The sequence below is a fragment of the Haliaeetus albicilla genome, chromosome 20, assembly GCF_947461875.1.
Source record: "Haliaeetus albicilla chromosome 20, bHalAlb1.1, whole genome shotgun sequence".
Taxonomy (NCBI): Eukaryota; Metazoa; Chordata; class Aves; order Accipitriformes; family Accipitridae; genus Haliaeetus; species Haliaeetus albicilla.
The window spans coordinates 28,018,837-28,037,345 of NC_091502.1; the positions used below are offsets into that span (position 1 = coordinate 28,018,837).

Genomic DNA, 18,509 nt, shown 5'->3' on the forward strand with positions numbered 1-18,509 from the left:
TAGTGACCCCACATGGCTGGGTCAGGACCCCAAGGAGACTCCATCTGCCACAGTGCCCCAAGGAAACTCCATCTCCCACAGTGCCCAAGGAGACTCCATCTCCCACAGTGTCCCAAGGAAACTCCATCACCCACAGTGCCCAAGGAGACTCCATCTCCCACAGTGTCCCAAGGAAACTCCATCACCCACAGTGCCCAAGGAGACTCCATCTCCCACAATGCCCAAGGAAACTCCATCTCCCACCGTGCCCCAAGGGATTCCATCTCCCACAATGCCCAAGGAAACTCCATCTCCCACAGTGCCCCAAGGGATTCCATCTCCCACAATGCCCAAGGAAACTCAGTCTCCCACAGTGCCCCAAGGAGACTCCATCTCCCACAGAGCCCAAGGAAACTCCATCTCCCACAGTGCCCAAGGAGACTCCATCTCCCACAATGCCCAATGAAACTCCATCTCCCACAGTGCCCCAAGAGATTCCATCTCCCACAGTGCACCAAGGAGACTCCATCTCCCACAGAGCCCCAAGGAGACTCCATCTCTCACAGAGCCCCAAGGAAACTCCACCTCCCACAGTGCCCAACGAAACTCCATCTCCCACAGTGTCCCAAGGAAACTCCATCACCCACAATGCCCAACGAAACTCCATCTCCCACAGTGTCCCAAGGAAACTCCATCTCCCACAGTGCCCCAAGGGATTCCATCTCCCACAGTGTCCCAAGGAAACTCCATCACCCACAATGCCCAACGAAACTCCATCTCCCACAGTGTCCCAACGAAACTCCATCTCCCACAGCGTCCCAAGGAAACTCCATCTCCCACAGTGCCCCAAGGGAGTCCATCTCCCACAGCGTCCCAAGGAAACTCCATCTCCCACAATTCCCCAGCGGACTCCATCTCCCATCATGCTCTTGGCGGCATTTAAAGGCACCGCCCTCGTCCTGCTCTCTCCCCCCCCGCCCCGCGCACCGGCACCGCCCTCGGCACCGCCCCGCGGTCCAAGCCCCGCCCCCGGCGGCGGAGGCGTCTGTCGGCCATGGCGGCGCGGGCTCGGGGCCGCGGCGCGGCCCCCTCGCTCTCGCTGCCGCTGGCCCTGGCGCTGTCGCTGTCGCTATCGCTATCGCTGTCGCTATCGCTGTCGCTGTCGGCGGGGTCGCCCCCTGCCGGGGCGGAGGCGTTCCTGGAGGCGGCGCCGCGCTGGGGCTGGCGGAACGTGTCGTGCCCGGTCTGTCACCTGCTCTTCGGGGCGCTGGACCTGGCGCTGCAGGTGGGGACGGGACCGGCACCGGGACAGGGACCGGGACAGGGATGGGCGGAGCGGGGCCAGCGGCGTCCAGGAGAGGAACGGGGTCAGGGGAGGACGGGGACAGGAGGTGGATGGTGACGGGTCAGGGCGGTGACAAGGACGGGTCAGGGCGGTGACGGGGCCGGGGACAGGACGGGGCTGGCGGCGGGAGCTGGGTCGGGCCGGGACCTCGTGACGGGGCCGGGACAGGCTGGGGCACGTCGTGACTTGTGACAGGCACGGGACCGGGACGGGGACGGGCTGGGACAGGACGGGCCAGTGGCTCCGCTCTGAGGGATGGGGATGGGCTGGGACGGACCCCCGCGGCTCCCGCTTCCTTCCCCAAAAGGAGAACTGGGCTGGGGCATGGCGGGGAACTGGGCGGCTGCGGGTGACCCCGGCCTCGGGGCTCCCGGCTGGCGGGCGAGGGGCAGCGACAACAGCAGAGCCATCCCAGGGAGCCGGCCACAGTCCAGCCAGTCCCTGTCCCGCAGCTGGAGCCCAACGTGGCGCGCGTGGGGCATGTGGCGTCCCGGCTGTGCCAGGACCTGCGGCTGGCGCGCCCCGAGATCTGCCAGCAGGCCGTGCAGCTCTTCCAGCGGGACGTGGTGTCGGCCTGGGCCCGCTCAGTGCTGCGTCCCGGCGAGGCCTGCGGGCTGCTGCTGGGCCGGCACTGCGGCCGCTGGGACATCTTCGGCGCCTGGAACGTCTCCCTTCCCGCCACCCCCAAGCCACCGGTGCGGCCCCCGGTGCCCCCGCCACCCGGCGCCCCCACCGCCCGCCTCCTCTTCCTCACCGACCTGCACTGGGACCGCCACTACGTGCCAGGCAGCGAAGCCGCCTGCCCCGACCCGCTCTGCTGCCGTGGCACCGTCCGCCCTGGTCCTGGCGGCGCCGGCTTCTGGGGCGAGTACGGCAAGTGTGACTTGCCGCTGCACACCATTGAGGCGCTGCTGGCCCAGCTCCCCAGCGCTGCCCCCTTTGCCGCTGCATACTGGACAGGCGACATCCCGGCACACGATGTCTGGCAGCAGAGCCGACAGGACCAGCTGCTGGCCCTGCGCACCGTCACCGGGCTGCTGCGCCGGCACCTGGGCTCCCTGCCTGTCTACCCGGCCGTAGGCAACCATGAGGCCACCCCCGTCAACGCCTTCCCCCCGCCATACGTGCGGGGCAACCAGTCCTCCGCCTGGCTGTACGACGCCATGGCCCAGGCCTGGCAGGACTGGCTGCCCCCCTCGGCGCTGGAGACGCTCCGGTGGGGGCAGCTGCCAGTGGGGGGGGGCAAAGGGGGGGCTTAGGGCTAGCAGGGGCTCAGAGCTGGGAGAGCACAGAGCAGTCTCCATACTGGGGGGGCAAGGGGGAGCCCCGGGCTAGGAGGGATTGGGGTGGGGGAACTTGGGGCTGGGAGGGTGCAGGTGTCTCGGGTTAGCGGGGGGGTGGGTGTCTCTATACTGGGAGGTGCAAGGGGGAGCTTGGGGCTGGTAAGGGTGCAAGGGGAAGCTTGGGGCTGGTAGGGGTGCAGGGCACTTTGGGTGGGCAGGGGCAAGGGGGGCTCCAGCACAGGGTGGGTGTGGGGGGGTGTTGGTCAGGCAGGCAGAGGGGAGGGGGGTGCCAGGGTGGGGCAGGGAGCTGGGGGGCCCAGGGTGGGCACAGGGGCCATGGTGAGGAGGGGTGTGGCAGAGCAGGGGAGCGGGCAGCGCTCACACCGCCCCCCACCCCGTGCCTGCAGGGCTGCTGGTTTCTACACGGTGCAGGTCTGGCCTGGGCTGCGCCTCGTCTCCCTCAACATGAACTTCTGCTCCCAGGCCAACTTCTGGCTCCTCATCAACTCCACCGACCCCGCGGGGCAGCTGCAGTGGCTGGTGGGGGTCCTGGCAGCTGCCGAGCAGGCAGGGGAGAAGGTGAGGGCAGGGTAGGGGGGTGCTGTCCCTGCACATAGGGGGTCTCGGGCACCCCCCAGCCCACCCCTGTCCTCCCCTCCCTCCTAGGTGCACATCATTGGGCACATCCCCCCGGCCCACTGCCTGCGCAGCTGGAGCTGGAATTACTACCGCATCGTCAGCAGGTCAGCCCTGTGGGCCCCCTCCCTCCCCCCCGTGCTGCCCAGCCCACAGCGGATGGCATGTGAGGGGACGGGGGGGGGGTGGGGAACGACGGTGTTGTGCCAGAGTGTCTGGAGTCGGGAGCCCAAAGCTGCCCATGCCAGGCAGGGCTGCACCGGAGCCAGGGCAAGGGCCAGGCAGGAGCCAGCACTGACTGGCACAGCCTGGACAAGCGGTGTCAGCTGAGCCCAGCATGATGGGGTGGCAGGGGGTGCTGCGGGTCATGGGACAGGCTGCACCGCACCAGCTGCTGGGCAGCACGGCAGGGACAGGACTGGCTGCACTATGCCAGGTGCAGGGCAGCAGGGCAGGGACGGGACTGGCTGCACCATGCCTGCTGCGGGGCAGCACAGCGGGGCCAGGGCAGAGGTCTGGGCACCGGCAGCCCTCATGCCCTGGCCTGGTGCAGGTTTGAGGGCACCATCACAGCTCAGTTCTTTGGGCACACGCATGTGGATGAGTTTGAGATGTTCTATGATGAGGAGACGCTGACGCGCCCTGTCTCCGTCGCCTTTGTGGCCCCCAGCGTCACCACCTACATCAACCTCAACCCCGGTGCGCCCTGACCCCCCACCCCACCACTGCCCACCCCTCCAGCCACGGTGCCGCCGCCCGCCCGTGACCGTGCCCACCCTGACCGCAGGCTACCGCGTGTATGAGGTGGACGGCGCCTACCCCGGCAGCTCCCACGCCGTGCTGGACCACGAGACCTTCATCCTCAACCTCACTGAGGCCAATGCGCCGGGGGCAGAGCCGCACTGGCAGCGCCTCTACCGCGCCCGCGAGGCCTACGGGCTGCCCAGCGCCTTCCCGGCTGACTGGGACCGGCTCATCCGCCGCTTCCAGGATGACGAGCACCTCTTCCAGCGCTTCTGGTTCCATTTCCACAAGGGCCACCCGCCCCGCGAGCCCTGCCTGGCCGCCTGCAAGGCAGCACTGCTCTGCGCCCTCCGCACCGGCCGCTCCGCCGACCCTGGCCTCTGCCAGCCCCTGCGCCCGGCGCTGCCCTTCCCGCACATCCAGGCGCTCTGGCAGCAGCGACGGCTCTGCTGAGGGCAGCAGGATCAGCCAGGACAGGTGGGGGCTGAGGCAGGTCCCTGCCCGTCCCCGAGCTCCCGCTGGCTGCCGCCACCAGCCGCGGCACAATAAAGGTGTGATGGACCCAGTGGCTCCTGCCCGAGGCCCCACAGGATGCACTGGGGAGCAGGCGGCCCCACTGCTCCTCTTCATCCTCCTCCGGGCAGGTGGCGCAGGGAAGGGGCCAGGCCGGGCTGGTGGAATGGGTTTATTAATTATTTAGTACAACACAGATCTTCATTACAGCAGGAGTGGTGGCTCCGGAGCCAGCAGCCCCAGGGAGCCCCACGCCGCAGGTTAGACCACATGCATCGGGGCAGGGCGAGCCCTGCACCCCTGCCATGCCGGCACCGTCATCCCTGCGGGGCCGAGGGGGGCTCGCCGCGCCATGTGGGGCAGGACCCACGACCCACAGGCATGGCCGGAGGGGCCAGAGTCACAGCAGGGCATGGCACTCGGCGTGCACCCCTGGCGCAGGCGTGTGCCCTGCAGCCCCTCACGCACGGGGACGCTCGCACAGACGCATGCCTGACCCCCCCGGCGTGGGCTCGCCCTCCCGCCGGTGCCCTGCGCGTCTCCGGCACTGCCACCCCATCCGTCCTGTCCCCCCCGTCCTGTCCCGGGGGCGGCAGGTAGGGAAGGGGTCTCGGTCGCTCCCCCCCCCATCCCGGTTCACGGCGTCTGGGCCCCCAGGCGCTTGGGCTTCAGGCTGCCCAGCAGGGTCTGCATGCCCCTGCGGACAGAGGAGCCCACCCGGCGGGCCACTGAGTCGGCAGGTGGTGCAGGCAGGCAGGAGCTGGAGGCCTGGGGCCGGGCGTCCAGGCACTTCTGGTAGCGCAGCTGGGGAGAGCGGGGTCAGCAGCGGGGCCGGGGAGGGGGCTGCGGGGATGGGGCCGGGGCAAAGGACACTCACCATACAGGCGGCCTGCAGCGCCTCGCTCAGCCCCGCGGCGTTGGGCTCGCACCAGACCATGTGGCAGCGGAAGGCGCCTGGGGCACTGGCCATGATGAAGGCGAAGGAGCGCACGTCCCGGCCCACCCCCATGAAGGACAGGAACCGCACACGGCACTCGCACAGCACTGCCTCCGTCTGTGGGCACGCGATCAGGAGTCACCACCACGCCGCTGGGATGAGGACGGCAACAGGGCACTGCGGGGCTGGACCCACCTGCTCGTGGGTGATAGTGAGGGTGGCGGGTGCCACATTGACCACGATGGGGGTCCAGTGCTCCTTGCTGCCGGTGGCCAGCGCTGCCTCCAGCGCTGCGTTGATGACATCCATGCCTGAGGATGGGCGGTGGGGCTCAGGGGCGTGCAGGAGGGGGGCTGGGGCGCCTGCCCCACAGCAGCTCCACGGGGTGCGAGTGCCCCCCCCACTCACCCACGGGCTTTGCGACAGGCACGCAGCCCAGGTAGCACACCGGGAACTTCTGCACCACCTCGCTCTTGGGCGCCGGGAACTCCACTGCGGCACAGGGCAGGGTCGGCCTCGCGCCAACACCGCTGCACCGCGTCACCCAACACCCAGCCCCCACCCCAGCCATTCCCCAACAGCCATCCCCGTCCCACAACTACCCCCCCCGTGCCCAGCTATACAGCCCCCAGCACACACCAGCCCCCCCCCGCCATACCCTGGAAGGGGATCTCCACCAGCCTGGAGGGGTCCATGGAGAGGCCATTAGCCAGCGCCCGGGCACTTCGCCGTTCCACCATGATCTAGGGAGAGCACGGGGGCACCGGCCCCCGCCAGCCGTCACACCACAGCCCCCGGCCCTTGTTCCCCACATGGGGCCACTGCACCCCACAGAGACCCACCAGCCAGCTGCTCCCTGGGGACACTGGGGTGGGGAGGGTCTCACCCAGGAACGGACCTCAGAGCTGGCTGGGGAGGACTCGGGGGGGCTCACCTGGGAGCAGACCTCATGCAGGCTGGTGGCAATGTTCTTGGCGGGGCTCTCGCAGCGGAAGACATGGCACTTGAGCATCTGCGTCAGCTGGTCCCGGGCCACGTAGGCGAAGTCCCTGCACGGAGGGGCTGCACTCAGGACCCACCCCCCGCGGCCACACCAGCCGCCCTGAGCTCCACACCGCGCCACCCTGGGTGCCTCCACTACCAGCCCAGTGAGGGATGGGACTGGGAGGACTGGTGCAGGGCTGGGCTGCCGTACCTCTCCCTGCGTCCCCGGCCAGCGCAGCAGGAGAGAGCCAAAGAGCAGAGTTAGGGGGGCCAGAACACACATGTCCCCCCAGGCCCCCGCCACATGAGTTCCCCCGCACCCACACGGGGCTGTGCCTCAAATGCGAGACCCCTCCCCACCTCAGCACCCCTGGGGGCTCAGCTTTGGGACCCTGCAACACCCCCGCACCATGGGTGCATGGGACCCCACAGCCCCATACCCCACATGCACCCGGATCCTGCACAGCCCCACACCCCCCCCCAGCACGGGACCCCCACAGCCCCATGCACCAGATCCACACACCCTGCAGGCACTGGACACCCCCCACCCCGTCCCCAGGACCTGTGGGAGGGGACGCGTCCCACACCCACCCCCCGTGTGCACAGACCCCACGTTGCGCCCGTGCCCCCCTGCACCGTGCTCCCCACAGGGCCCCATCCCACACAGCCCCTGCAGGGTCCCATGCAGCCCCCCTCCACCCCGCAGGCACAGATCCCCCTTCACCCCCAACCTGCGCGTCCAGCACATCCCCGGGGGGACCCCCCGTGCCCCCCACCTGCCGCTGTCGCGCCCCACGCCCCAGACGCGGATGCTGGCCACGGGCTGCGCATGCAGCAGGGCCTGATCCTGTGGGTCCACCAGCTTCAGCGTCTGATTCTCCAGCAGCAGCAGCATTGCCCGGCCCTGGGGGGACCAGCGTCAGGGGGGGTCCCAGGAGCCATGCTGGTGGCTGCCGGTGAGGGCGGCGTGCGGGGCAGGGGGGCACTCACCTCCCCCCAAGCACCAGGGGGGCCGCGCTGGTGCAGGGAGAGCTGGCGGATGCAGTTGTTGACAGCGATGCTGCTCCGGCCTGGTGCCAGCTCGTCCTCGCTCATCTCGACCCAGCCCAGCGAGCGCACAGCGAAGCGCTGCAGGGACAGCGTGGGGCAGGCACAGCATGGGGATCCCAGCCGCCCGCCTGCCCCCATGTGGCCCCCAATCCTCGGGGCAGGGCAGACGCCGCAGCAGGGGCACCACACACCCCAGACCCGGCTGAGCCCCTTCCCGTGACGGTGATGGCACCGTGGCAGCACCAAGCTGCAACCCTGGGGTGGGGGTCCCAGCTGCCCCCTGGCAGCAGGGCAGACCCCAGACCCCGGTGGGGGCAGCGATGGTGAGGAAGGGGCCAGATGAGCCAGTGGGAGCCCCACAGTGTGGGGGGGTCCGGGCTGGGCACCAGGCCTACCTTGGAGCCTGGCTTGTCCTCCTCGGCCAGGGCCACACTGCAAGAGCGAAGGGACCGTCACCGCCTGCTGCCCCCTGAGCACAGGTAGGGAGACCCCAGCCCCCCCACCCTATGCACAGGGCCCAGCTCCTGCCCCATGCCACCCCCACGCCACCCCATCCCACTGCCCATCCCTTGGGGTCACACCTCCCTGCGGGCCCCACACTCTCCATGCCCCCACCACACACCCCATGCTCCGCGAGGCCAGGCCCGGTGATGGCAGCTCCTCATCCTGCACTCCTGGCTCATCATCCGCCTCCTCCGCTGCGGGGTCCTGGGAAGGGAGGGGGGGGCTGGCAGGGGCCAGGCACCGTGGGGTGCTGCACCCCCCAGCTGCCCACTGCCCCCTCTCACCTTCCAGAAATCTCCCTCACCAAAGCGCTCAGCCGGGGCGAAGCCCGTCCAGGCGAGCTGTGGGGAGAGCGGGTCCGGCTCAGGGCACACACCATGGGGCAGCCCCACGGCCCCAAGCCCTGGGGGTCCCCACGGTCGCAACTCACCGGTGGTTCCTCGGAGGGGGTGTTGCCAGGGGAGCCGGGGGCCGAGCCACGGGCCAGCCCCGAGGGGGGCTCCCACTGCGTGGTGCCGGTGGGGATGTGCCAGTAGTAGGTGCCCGAGGTGTCCTGCACCCGCATCCATCCCGCAGGCAGGTCTGAGTCCGTCTCGAAGGAGTTGCGGGTCCAGAAGGAATCTGGGGGAGAAGCAAGGGCCGGTCACAGCCGGGCGCCATGGGGACCAGCCCTTCCAGGCAGCCCCGGCACAGCACAGGTCCCACGCTCAGCCCCACAGAGCCCCCCTGCCCCCTGGACCAGGCACCCCACCCGGTGCTCAGTGAGGTGGGCACCCCATTGCCGTGAAGATGGGTGCCTGTGCCCAGGCAGGGCCCAGGGCCCCCCACTGCAGTAAGAAGGGGGGTCCCATGTCCCCACGAGGACGGGGGGCCCCAGCCAGGCCCCACAGGGACGGAGGGGCCCCCAGGCCCAGCAGGACACGGCCCTGCAGCCGGTCAGGGTGCCAGACACCCCCCCCCGTCAAGGGACCCCGCAGTCGCTCATGGCCCCGCAGAGCCCCCAGGCCAGACCCCACGGCCGGGCAGTGCCGCAGCCCCCCGCGCCCCCACCCAGCCCCCGCCGCGGCCCTACCTGGGCGCGTGTCCAGCAGGACGATGGCCACGAAGTAGTCCGTGCTGCACATGGTGCCACCGCCCCATGCCGGGGGTCGTGCCGGCTGCCGGCCAGAGCGCAGCCTGGAGCCCCCGCGGCCCCGGCCGTGGGGCGCCGTGGGGCCTATCCCGCCGCCGCAGCCCACCCCGCACCCGCGGCCTCACCACCCGCCGCGGGGCCCGAACCCCCCGCCCCGGCCCGGCCCCGCCCCACCCGCAGCCCCCTCCCCACGGCGGGCCCCGCGGCAGCCTTGGCCCCACGGCAGGCTGTGGGGCAGCCCGCTCCCGGTCCGTGTCCCCGTCCCGGCCCCCATCCCGGTCCCCGCGGCAGCGCTCACCTGCGGCCGGGCTGGACCAGGCGTTTCCCCGGCAACCGCTGACGGCAGCACCGGGATGCGCCAGCGGGACCGGGATGCGCGGGGGGGGGGGGCGGGGACGGGGGGGGGCAGGGATGGGGACGCAGGGATGGAGGGACACAGGGATGGGATGCAGGGATGGGGGGGGACGCAGGGACAGCGGGAGCAGAGGGATGGGGACACAGAGAGTGCAGGGGACAGCCAGGGTGTGGGGGCACACAGGACAGGGAAGTGACACTGCCAGGCGTGGGGACAGGGAGCTGGGGACACGAGGGGATCTACAGCCTGGGGAGGGGACATGGAGGTGCTGGGGGGCACAGAGGGGCTGGGGGGGCTGGCAGGGCCACACCCCCAGAGAGGGGCTGGGGGTGATGGCGCAGCAGGGCCAGCGCCATGGGGCACAGTGGGGACTACGCCGCCAGCAATGGCGCAGCGGAGTACAACGCGGGCAGGGGGGCACACAGTGGGGTGCCGTGGAGCCAAGAGGGGCTGGGGGGCCAGGACCAGCACCCAGCAGGGACAGGGGGGAGCACAGGCAGCGATGGTGGGGAGGGCTGGGGGCAGCAGTGGACACAGCCAGGACAGGCGGAGGAAGATGTGGGGCCAACTGGACCTGGCTGGGCACAGCGGGATGGGGACAGGCAGGGGACAGGCAGGCAGGGCCTGCCGTGGGGCAGGCAAGGGGCCAATACAGGGTCGTCAGAGGAAGTCATGGGGCAGCCATGGGGCAATCAGGGCAGCCATGGGGCAGGCAGGAGCAGCTGTGGGTCAGCTAGCGACCGCTGTGAGACAGGCAGAGCAGGCAGGGGCTGGCAGCGGACACCACAGGGTGGTCAGGAGAAGCCGTGGGGGAATCAGGGGCAGGTGCGGGACAGTCAGGCGCAGCTGTGGGGCAGGTGGGGGCCACAGTGGGACAGGCAGGGACAGCCACCAGGCAGGCGGGAGCAGTCACGGGTCAGGCAGGGGCCGCTGTGCGGCAGGCGGGGGCTGCCCTGGGGTAGTCACAGGCCACCGCGGGGCAGTCGGGGCAGTCAGAGGTCACCGCGGGGCAGCTGTGGGGCCGCCGTGGGGCCGCCGTGGGGCCGGTGCCCGCGGGTGCCCACCTGCATCGTCGGGGGAGCTGCCGGCAGGGCTGCCCTGGCTGAGCGTGGCCCAGCTGGAGTCCTCGTCACTGGCGGTGCCGCTGCGCACCCCGAAGAGCAGGCTGGCGCTGCGGCCGTGCTCGCGGGGTGCCCGCTCCCCACTCTGCTCCGACTCAGCCGTCATGGGGTCACTCTGCACCGGCGTGGAGTCCCCGTCCCCTTCCTCCTCTTCCTCCTCGTCCTCCTCGTCGTCCTCCTCCTCATCCTCCTCAGTGCCCCGCAGGTCGATGAGCAGGGGCAGGGCCCCCCCACCGGCATTGCGGGCGTTGCGGGCCGAGACCTCCAGCTCCTCGGGGGGGGGGCCCAGCTCGTTGCGGTTCTGGTCCCGCTCGGCTGCCCGGCGCAGCTGGTTCTGCCCGTCCTTCACCCACTTGGCATTGGCCGGCTCCTCGCCGGCTGGGGCGGGCGGCCCCCCCCCACCCTGCAGCTCCGTGCTGCCATAGAGGTGGGGGCCCTGGGGGGAGTCGGGGGGGCCCTTGGGGCGCAGCAGCTGCCCGGGCTCGGGGGGGGCCTGCAGCCCCAGGCTCAGCCCCAGGCGGCTGTTATCATTGGCCAGGTCGCTCCGCTTGCTCAGGGACCCCGACATCGCTGGGGCCAGGACGGGGGGGCACACAAGGGGTGAGGCGGCACGGGGCGGCACAAGGGGGGGCGGCGGGTGCCCCCCCGGTCGAGCCCCCACCCGACCCTCACCTGAGCCTGGCGGGCGGCTCCTACAGCCCCCGGGGCACCTCCGTGTCCATGGGGCCTGCGGGCGGGGGGCAGCGGGGCAGCCGCGGCCACGGCGCCCCCCCCGCGGCCCCGTGGTCCCGTCCCCTCCCCGCAGGCAAGCCCCGGCCTCCCCGGGAGGAGACCCCCACGGCGGACCCCGCATCCACGGGAACCCCCCCCCGCTCCTACCGTCCGGCCCCAGGACCTTCACCCCGGGTCTGGTGGGGGGCGGTCTTCACGCCCCCCCCCTCGCCGAGCCCTCCCTCCCCAGCCCGCCTCCGGGCCCCCCCAGCCCCCCGGCTGCCCCCAAACCCGGCCGGGCCCGGCCAGGCCGCCCCCCCCCCCGCAGCGCAGAGCGAGAGCGGGGCCGGGGCTGGTCAGCTCCGTCACGCCCCACCCCCGGTCCCGGTCCTGGTCCCGGTCCCACCGGTTCCCCCCCGCCCACGCCCCGAGACCCCCCCCCCCGGCCCAGGCGACACCGGCCCCGTCGCGGCCCGGCCGGTACCTGCGGCGGCTCCGCGGGAGGGGGCGGGGGGGCTCCGCTTCCGCTTCCGCTTCCGCGGCGGGGCGGGGACAGAACCCCCACCCCCACCCGCACGGGCACCGGCACCCGCACGGAACGGAACGGTACGGTACGGTGTGGTACGGCACTGCACCGGCACCGGTACAGCACGGCACTGACACCGGCACCGTCAGGGATCGGTCCACACGGCGCAGCACGGGATGGAGCGGGACGCGGTCCGGGAAGGACCCGCACAGCACGGCACGGCACAGCACGGCACCGTACGGCACAGTACAGCATGGTACGGCACGGTACGGTATGGCACGGCACAGTTCGGTACAGCATGGTACTGTATGGCACGGCACAGGACAGCAGGGAGCACGGTGGAGCAGGACAGCACGGCACGGCTCAGAAGGGCGCGGCATGTAGCACTACGGCACAGTGTGTCACGGCACAGCACGGCACAGCATGGCACAGACAGTGGGGAGCAGGCCGGATCAGCACCTGACAGTGCGGAGCAGCATGGCACAGACCCGCACGGCACTATCCTGTCTGGCACGGCACAGCGTGGCACAACATGGCACGGCATGGCATGGCACAGCACAGCACCAAGGGGCAGTGTACCACCCAGAAGGGTGGAGCACAGCATGGCTTGGCACGCATGGAGCACCACAGAGCGGGACGGTGCCAAGTGGGGGGACAGGCTGCGGTGTAGGGACACAATATCGGTCATGGCACAGTAACACACGGTGCAGTACAGTAGCGCACGGTACATCATGGTCTAACATACGGTATGGCAACATGTGGCACAGAATGGTACAGAACAGCACGTACCGGCGTGGCACTAGACAGGACACAAGTGCGCAGAACAGCCTCAAACAGCACCGGTGGCAGAGCCAGGCATGGCGCAGTGGGGGGTGGGCACAGAAGGGATTGGTACAGCACGGCACAGGAGGCACACAGGGCACTGGTACAGCACAGCATGGCACGGGGGACACACAGGGCACTGGTACAGCACAGCACAGAGGGGCACTGCAGGAACAGGGTGTGCTGGGAGGGAACGGCAGCGTCAGTCACAGACCAGTGATGCTGGCGGCACCACCGGGGTCCCTCTGGTCCAGCCCGGCTCCCCCGGAGCCAGTGGCCCAGGATGATGTCCAGCCCCTGAGGATGGCAACCCCACCACTGCCCTGGGCAGTCCGTGCCTGTGTCACCCCCACAGTGACGAGTGTCTCCTGGTGCTCAGTGGGGCCCCCCGTGTGCCAGTCTGCACCCCTGGCCCTGGCACTGCCGCAAAGAGCCTGGATCCTCCTGCCCCTGCGCAGGTGCTGCTGCCCACGGATGGGACCCCCCCAACTGACTCCTCTCCAGCCGGGCAGCCCCCGCAGCCTCCTACGGCCCTGGCCGGGCTCTGCCTGGCATGTCCCTGGCTCATACCGGGCAGCCCAGCACTGGACCCAGTGCTCTGGGGTGCCTTCCCCAGCGCCGGGCAGGACAGTGCGGCACGGCACAGCACAGGGCTGTGGTGTGGCAGGGCACGGCTCGGCCCAGTACAGCAGCATGGCTCAGCATAGCATGGCTCCAGGCAGGATGGAACGGCATGGAGTGGTGCAGTGTGGCACAGTGCAGGTGGTGTGGGTCAGTACAGTGTGGTACAGTGTGGTGCAGGACACATGGTGGGGTAAAACACAGCATGGCACAGTGTGGCACAGAGCAACAGGACAGGGTGCTGTGTGGGACAGCGCGGCAGGGCACAGGACAGCACTGTGTGGTATGGTAAGGTATGGCATGGCATGGCATGGCATGGCACAATAGTGCCATGAGGCACGGCACAGCACTGTGCACTGTGGCACGTTACAGGACGACACGTTTCAGTCAGCACGGTATGGTGTGGCTCAGCACCAGGTGGTGCTGTGTGGCACAGCACAGCATGGTACAGCCCACTTCAGCCCAGTACAGCCTGCTACAGCCATGGACTGCCCCCCCATACCACATCCCCTGGGAGTCACCTACCAGGACACCCCTGCAAGACCTGAGGACCTGCACCTGCCAGGTTCTGCCCCACTGCCCCTGGCACAGCCAGCCAAGGTGGCACGGGCACAGGGACAGGGACAGCACCATGCTGCCCCGCGGCCACTGCAACCCGCCTGCACTGGCCCCACCGCCCTCCCCAGCACCCCCAGAGAGGGCAGGGGGATCTCAGGGTCTCCCTGGCTTTTATTGCATCCCAGCCACAGACATGCCAGGGCCAGCAGAGCCCCAGGACTGGCAGCACCGTGGGGGCCCAGGCAGTGGCACCAGCCCTGGTCACTGGGGGCAGTGGAAGAAGTGGGTGGCGATACTCTGGGGGGCTACGGGCTCTTTGGCCCCCAGCAGCTGGGCCACGCTGTGGTACTGATAGTAGCTGGGGCCGTGGAAGAGGAAGACGCCGTCATTGGTGCACATGGCGCCGTCCACGTGGTCGTGGGGCAGCGGCACCGGCTCGCCTGCCTGCCGTGGCGTCTGCGTCAGGTCCACCAGCCGAATGCGGTCCCCTGTCGGCACAGCACCCATCAGCCCCACGCCCGACCCAGCAGAGACCCCGGCACCAGAGGGTCCCGGCTCACCGGCTGCCTACCTGTGATGAGGTAGAGGTTGGCAGAGCCGGGGCAGGTGAAGGCAGCATCAGTGCTGGAGACCCCCAACTCATCCTGCAGGGCCCGTGGGTAACCCAGCACCCGCCGGTGGCCCTGCCCCGAGAGGAAGATGGAGACCTGGGAGCCCTGGAGAGAGCAGATGGTGTGGGCCACGGGTGGGCAGGGATGGAGATGGGAGAGGGATCAGGCAAGTACAGGATAGCTGGGGATGGGCAGAGACGGGCAGGGCCACGGGGCTGCCTGCAGGCTGGGGCAGGCTTGGGGACGGGTTTCAGAGGGTGCCCGGGGGCTCTGGGCGGGGGTGGAGGGCCTGAAGGTGCATCCCATGGAGGGCTGGGGGCGAGGGCAGCACGGTCCTGGGGGCCACTGCCATATGCTGTGCCTCCACGTCCCCAGGCTGCCCTGGGGCGGGGGGGGTGACTTCCTCGAGATGCCCTGGTCCCAGGGGTGACTTCCCCCAGCAAGCCGCAGTGCCAGGATCAAGGTGCCTGAGCTGCCCCATCTCAGGCATAGGCCTGAGGGGGGGGTCTTGCCAGTGGGGCAGCAAGCTGGGGATGGGGGCGGGACCCACAGGGGATGGGAATGGGGACAGGGCATCCCCACGGGGCCAGACCTGTATCAGGTAAGTGCGTCCATCCCAGGCGAAGGCGGCATCCACCTCTCCCTCCAGTCCCGGCCACGTCTGTCCCAGGGGCCAGGCGTGGTGCCCGTCCCGCAGCGAGTCCAGGCGGAAGGACAGACCCCCTGCGGGATGCGTCAGCAGCCCTGCCCCACGGCACAGCCCCACGGCACGGCCGCAACCGCAGCCCACCACCACGGCCCCGCAGCACAGCCAGCCCCACGCTCCATGGCCCCACAGAGGACCACCGTCCTTTGCCCCGCAGCCCCTGCCACACAGCCCCCAGCATTGCCACTGACCCGGCCAACCCTAGCCCCCTGCTGCCCCTCACCACGGAAGGCATAGATGCGTCCAGTGTCATCAGAGAGGAGGGCCTGGAAGGGCATCTCGCTGCAGCGGTCACCAGCAGCCCCCCACGAGGTGTTCCCATGCCCTGCCGGCAGCAGCAGCAGCAGCAGTGGCAGTGGGGCCGGGGCACTGCGGGCAGGAGCCGGACCCCAGGGTCCGGGGACCCTCTGCCGCTGTGGGGCTCAGGGCCCTGTGGGAGGGGGTCCCCAGGGGGTGGCCGGGCACTCACCTCGGCCTGGGCAGGGTATGAAGTAGTCGCGGAGATCACGGGGGTAGCCAGGGGGCACCTTGCCAGTGAGGGGGTCGAAGCGCTGGAAGCGGGTTCCCCGCAGGCAGTAGTACCGCTCCAGCCAGCGCAGGGCGGTGTCGCAGGGGCCCAGCCCCGGCCACGTGCGTGGCTTCGTCACCCGCAGCACCAGGTCGAAGGCGTACACCGTGTCCCCTGCGCACGGCAACGGCACCGCCGGCGCAGTTTGGCACAGCTGGCAAAGCTCAGCAAGGCTGCCAGCACGTGAGCCCCACACCACAACCCCCCAGCCCCTGCAGCCCCTCCATGCCCCACAGTAGCCCCTCTGCCCCCCACCACTGCCGCCCCACGGCAGCCCCCTCCGTGCTCCATGGCTGCCCCTCTGGACCCCATGGCAGCCCCCTGGCCGTCAGCCTCCTGCTCCCCCACCTGACCCCGGGCCCCGCTCACCCTTGAAGAAGAGGATGGTCTCGCCCCCGCATTCCTCGGGGTGGCACTCCACGGCAGCGTCCAGCCCCCCAGGGACCCCCGGGAACTCGTCCCCTATGCGCCGGGGGAAGCCGGGCTGCAGCTGCCCCCCGAAGTAGGCCCACACCTGCTCGCCCTGCAAGCACCCCACGGGCTGACACCCACGGGCACCACCCCGGGGACCCCCGTGGGGCCAGACCTGGGGGGAGACCCCCAGGACAGGAGCCCCCCCCCTCCAGGACAAGAACGCCCCCCCCAGACCCAACCCACAGCCCAGGACCCCCAGGCTCATCCCTCCCGGCAGCCCCAAGAACGCCCTCCACAGGCCAGCCCCATGGACCCACTCGGGGGTCCGGGCAGAGGGGGAGACCCCCAACCTGCAAGCAGCCTGCCTGGCCCCCCCATGGCGGCATGTGGGGCCACCCAGCCTTGGACCCCCATCCACTGCCCCCCCACCTGCTGCCCCCAACCCACCGCCCGCTGCCCCCCACCCGCGGCCGTGCCTGGAAGAGGTAGAGGCTCTGGTGCTCCTTGGGGTGCTGCCGGCTGTATAGGCGCAGCGCCGCCTCGACGGGGCCCCCCACTTCGGGCCAGGATGCGGCCAGGGGGCGGGCATGGAGCCGGAGCCCCTCATGGGAGCTCTCCCAGACCTCCTCGCCTGGGCAGGGACAGTGGTAGCCCCACAGCAGGAAGTGGAGGGGGCTCACGGCGCTGCCCCACACTCTGCTCCTACAGCCCCTGGCCCCAGGGTGCCCCACAGCCACCCCCCCGCCCCTCATTGTCCCCCAGAGCCCCGTCTGCACCCCACTCCACATTTATCCAGACCTCCCCCCCCGACACCCCCCCCATGATCTGGCCCTGTGGACCCCATCTTCCCCCCAACACCTTCCCATCTCCCCCAGACACCCCCCTATCCTATTCCCCCCCCCCCCAACCTGCCAGTGCCAGGCTCATTGTCCCCCATTTCCCACAGACCCACCAGGACCCATGTCCCACCCCCCCAGTTCCCCCAGCCCCACAAACTCCATTCCCCTGCCCCCACTATTTCCCATTTCTCCCCAGCCTCTATCCAGACCCCATCTCCCACTATTTGCCCCAGACCCCATTTTCCTCCAATCACCCATGCCCCCCCAGCCCCATGCCCCCCCCCCGTGACCCCCGGCCCCACCTCTGAAGAAGAGCATGGTGCCATTCTCGCTAAGCGTGGTGGCGTCCAATCTGCCCTCGTCTGCGCAGAGCTGGGCCAAGTCTGGGGGGGGGGTGTCAGAATTGTGCAACCCCCCCCTCGAGACAGACACACACCCCCCGTATCACAGCCCCTGCTATGCCCCACACACCCCTCTGTGCCCCACATGCGACTCTGCCCTCCTCCCCCCTCCAATCCCATGGGCTCTCACCAGTGTCGTTGCTGGGGGGCTCAGCCCCATGGGGGTGCCCTCCTCCAGCTGCCTCCAGTTTGCTCTGGGTCCTGGGGAAAGGCATCACCGTGGGCTCACAGCACAGCCCCCCCCCCCCCCCAAACAGCCATGTACGTGCCCCCACATTGGCATGCAGCCCCCTGCCCCACACCCCCCCCACCCCATACAGCCCTCTGCAGCCCCCTGCCCCAATACACCCCCTACCCCACTCCCCCAGCTGCTCCACATACACCCCCCCCCAGCTCCCTGCCCCGCACCCCTCCCCCAGCACCCCACATGCCCCCTGGTCCCTGGCACCCCACTCACAGGGGGTGGGCACACGCCAGGGCCAGGGCCCAGGCCAGGCAGAGGACAGCAGTGGGGACCCCCATGGTGTATGGTGTGCCTGGGGCTTCTGCCACCCCCCGGCCCTATATGGGGGCAGGAGGGGCTGTTGCACAACCTGCCCTGCCCCATTGCTCAACCCGGTCCGCCCCACACAACCTTCGACCATGCGGGGGGGGGGGGGGGGGGACATGACAGTGCAGGGGGGCCCCCCTGTCATCACCCCCCAACGCGGCAGGGGCAGCACAGGGAGCCACAGTGGGTGGTTGGGGAGGGACAGGAATGGGGCTCACACCCCACTGGGTGTGACGGCAGGTCCTTGGCCCCTGATGTGGCAGAGATGGGGATGGGGGTGAGGGTCTGACTCCAGTGGGGCTCAGACCCTCACAGGGCTTAGCCCCCGACATGGCAGGGCTGGGGAGGGGGCTCAAGACCCTGGTGGGGCTCAGACCCCGAGGTGACACGGACAGGGATGAGGGTCCAACTGCCGTGGTGCCCAGACCCTGACAGGGCTCAGCCCCCGACACGGTGGGTTTGGGGAGGGGGGTTCAGCCCCCAGTGGGACTCAGACCCCAACACAGTGGGGCTGGGGGGGTTCAGCCCCCAGTGGGGCTCAGTGCAGCAGGGACAGGGGTGAGGGTCTGACTCCAACAGGACCCAGACCCTCTTGGGGC

The 18,509-nt window shown here is 70.2% G+C and overlaps 3 protein-coding genes across 5 annotated transcripts; 1 reads left to right on the plus strand and 2 right to left on the minus strand.

Annotated features, from left to right (window-relative positions):
* Positions 1-985: 985 nt before the first annotated feature.
* Positions 986-4,555, plus strand: SMPD1 (sphingomyelin phosphodiesterase 1). Its single transcript, XM_069808767.1, has 6 exons — positions 986-1,264; positions 1,777-2,540; positions 3,015-3,186; positions 3,274-3,350; positions 3,797-3,942; positions 4,031-4,555. The coding sequence occupies exons 1-6, from the start codon at positions 1,034-1,036 to the stop codon at positions 4,438-4,440; spliced, it is 1,800 nt and encodes a 599-aa protein (XP_069664868.1). The 5' UTR covers positions 986-1,033; the 3' UTR covers positions 4,441-4,555.
* Positions 4,556-4,659: 104 nt separating this feature from the next.
* Positions 4,660-11,822, minus strand: APBB1 (amyloid beta precursor protein binding family B member 1). 3 transcript variants are annotated; one of them, XM_069808764.1, is made up of 14 exons: positions 11,779-11,822; positions 10,527-11,310; positions 8,406-8,596; positions 8,260-8,316; positions 8,094-8,179; positions 7,867-7,903; positions 7,412-7,549; positions 7,198-7,325; positions 6,372-6,486; positions 6,096-6,180; positions 5,846-5,929; positions 5,633-5,748; positions 5,378-5,554; positions 4,660-5,304 (listed from the first exon to the last, which is right to left on the minus strand). In XM_069808764.1, exons 2-14 carry the CDS (start codon positions 11,149-11,151, stop codon positions 5,137-5,139), a joined length of 2,007 nt encoding a protein of 668 aa, XP_069664865.1. In that variant the 5' UTR covers positions 11,152-11,310; positions 11,779-11,822; the 3' UTR covers positions 4,660-5,136. The 3 variants fall into 3 exon arrangements, with proteins under 3 accessions (XP_069664865.1, XP_069664867.1, XP_069664866.1); XM_069808766.1 differs by lacking the exon at positions 11,779-11,822 and adding an exon at positions 9,048-9,132 and having other exon boundaries at positions 10,527-10,657; XM_069808765.1 differs by lacking the exons at positions 10,527-11,310; positions 11,779-11,822 and adding an exon at positions 9,048-9,132.
* A 2,152-nt stretch (positions 11,823-13,974) lies between these two features.
* Positions 13,975-17,926, minus strand: HPX (hemopexin). The gene is made up of 10 exons (XM_069808769.1): positions 17,818-17,926; positions 17,491-17,561; positions 17,262-17,342; positions 16,597-16,751; positions 16,076-16,229; positions 15,608-15,820; positions 15,362-15,463; positions 15,025-15,155; positions 14,393-14,537; positions 13,975-14,309 (listed from the first exon to the last, which is right to left on the minus strand). Exons 1-10 carry the CDS (start codon positions 17,880-17,882, stop codon positions 14,083-14,085), a joined length of 1,344 nt encoding a protein of 447 aa, XP_069664870.1. The 5' UTR covers positions 17,883-17,926; the 3' UTR covers positions 13,975-14,082.
* Between the last annotated feature and the right edge of the window lie 583 nt (positions 17,927-18,509).

Bases quoted from the DNA above. Each gene is read 5' to 3' on its own strand.
- SMPD1 (XM_069808767.1), top strand. From the start codon at position 1,034: ATGGCGGCGCGGGCTCGGGGCCGCGGCGCGGCCCCCTCGCTCTCGCTG. The intron at 1,265-1,776 runs GTGGGGACGGGA...CCTGTCCCGCAG, and splicing joins CGCTGGACCTGGCGCTGCAG to CTGGAGCCCAACGTGGCGCG. The intron at 2,541-3,014 runs GTGGGGGCAGCT...CCGTGCCTGCAG, and splicing joins TCGGCGCTGGAGACGCTCCG to GGCTGCTGGTTTCTACACGG.
- APBB1 (XM_069808764.1), bottom strand. From the start codon at position 11,151: ATGTCGGGGTCCCTGAGCAAGCGGAGCGACCTGGCCAATGATAACAGC. The intron at 7,904-8,093 runs GTGTGTGGTGGG...TCGCTCTTGCAG, and splicing joins CTGGCCTCGCGGAGCATGGG to TGTGGCCCTGGCCGAGGAGG. The intron at 6,487-7,197 runs GTGGGGGGCACG...CCCTCCGTGCAG, and splicing joins GTGGGGCGCGACAGCGGCAG to GGACTTCGCCTACGTGGCCC.
- HPX (XM_069808769.1), bottom strand. From the start codon at position 17,882: ATGGGGGTCCCCACTGCTGTCCTCTGCCTGGCCTGGGCCCTGGCCCTG. The intron at 17,343-17,490 runs GTGAGAGCCCAT...CCCCCCCCCCAG, and splicing joins GCCCCCCAGCAACGACACTG to ACTTGGCCCAGCTCTGCGCA. The intron at 16,752-17,261 runs GTGGGGCCGGGG...GTCCCTGCCCAG, and splicing joins CACCATGCTCTTCTTCAGAG to GCGAGGAGGTCTGGGAGAGC.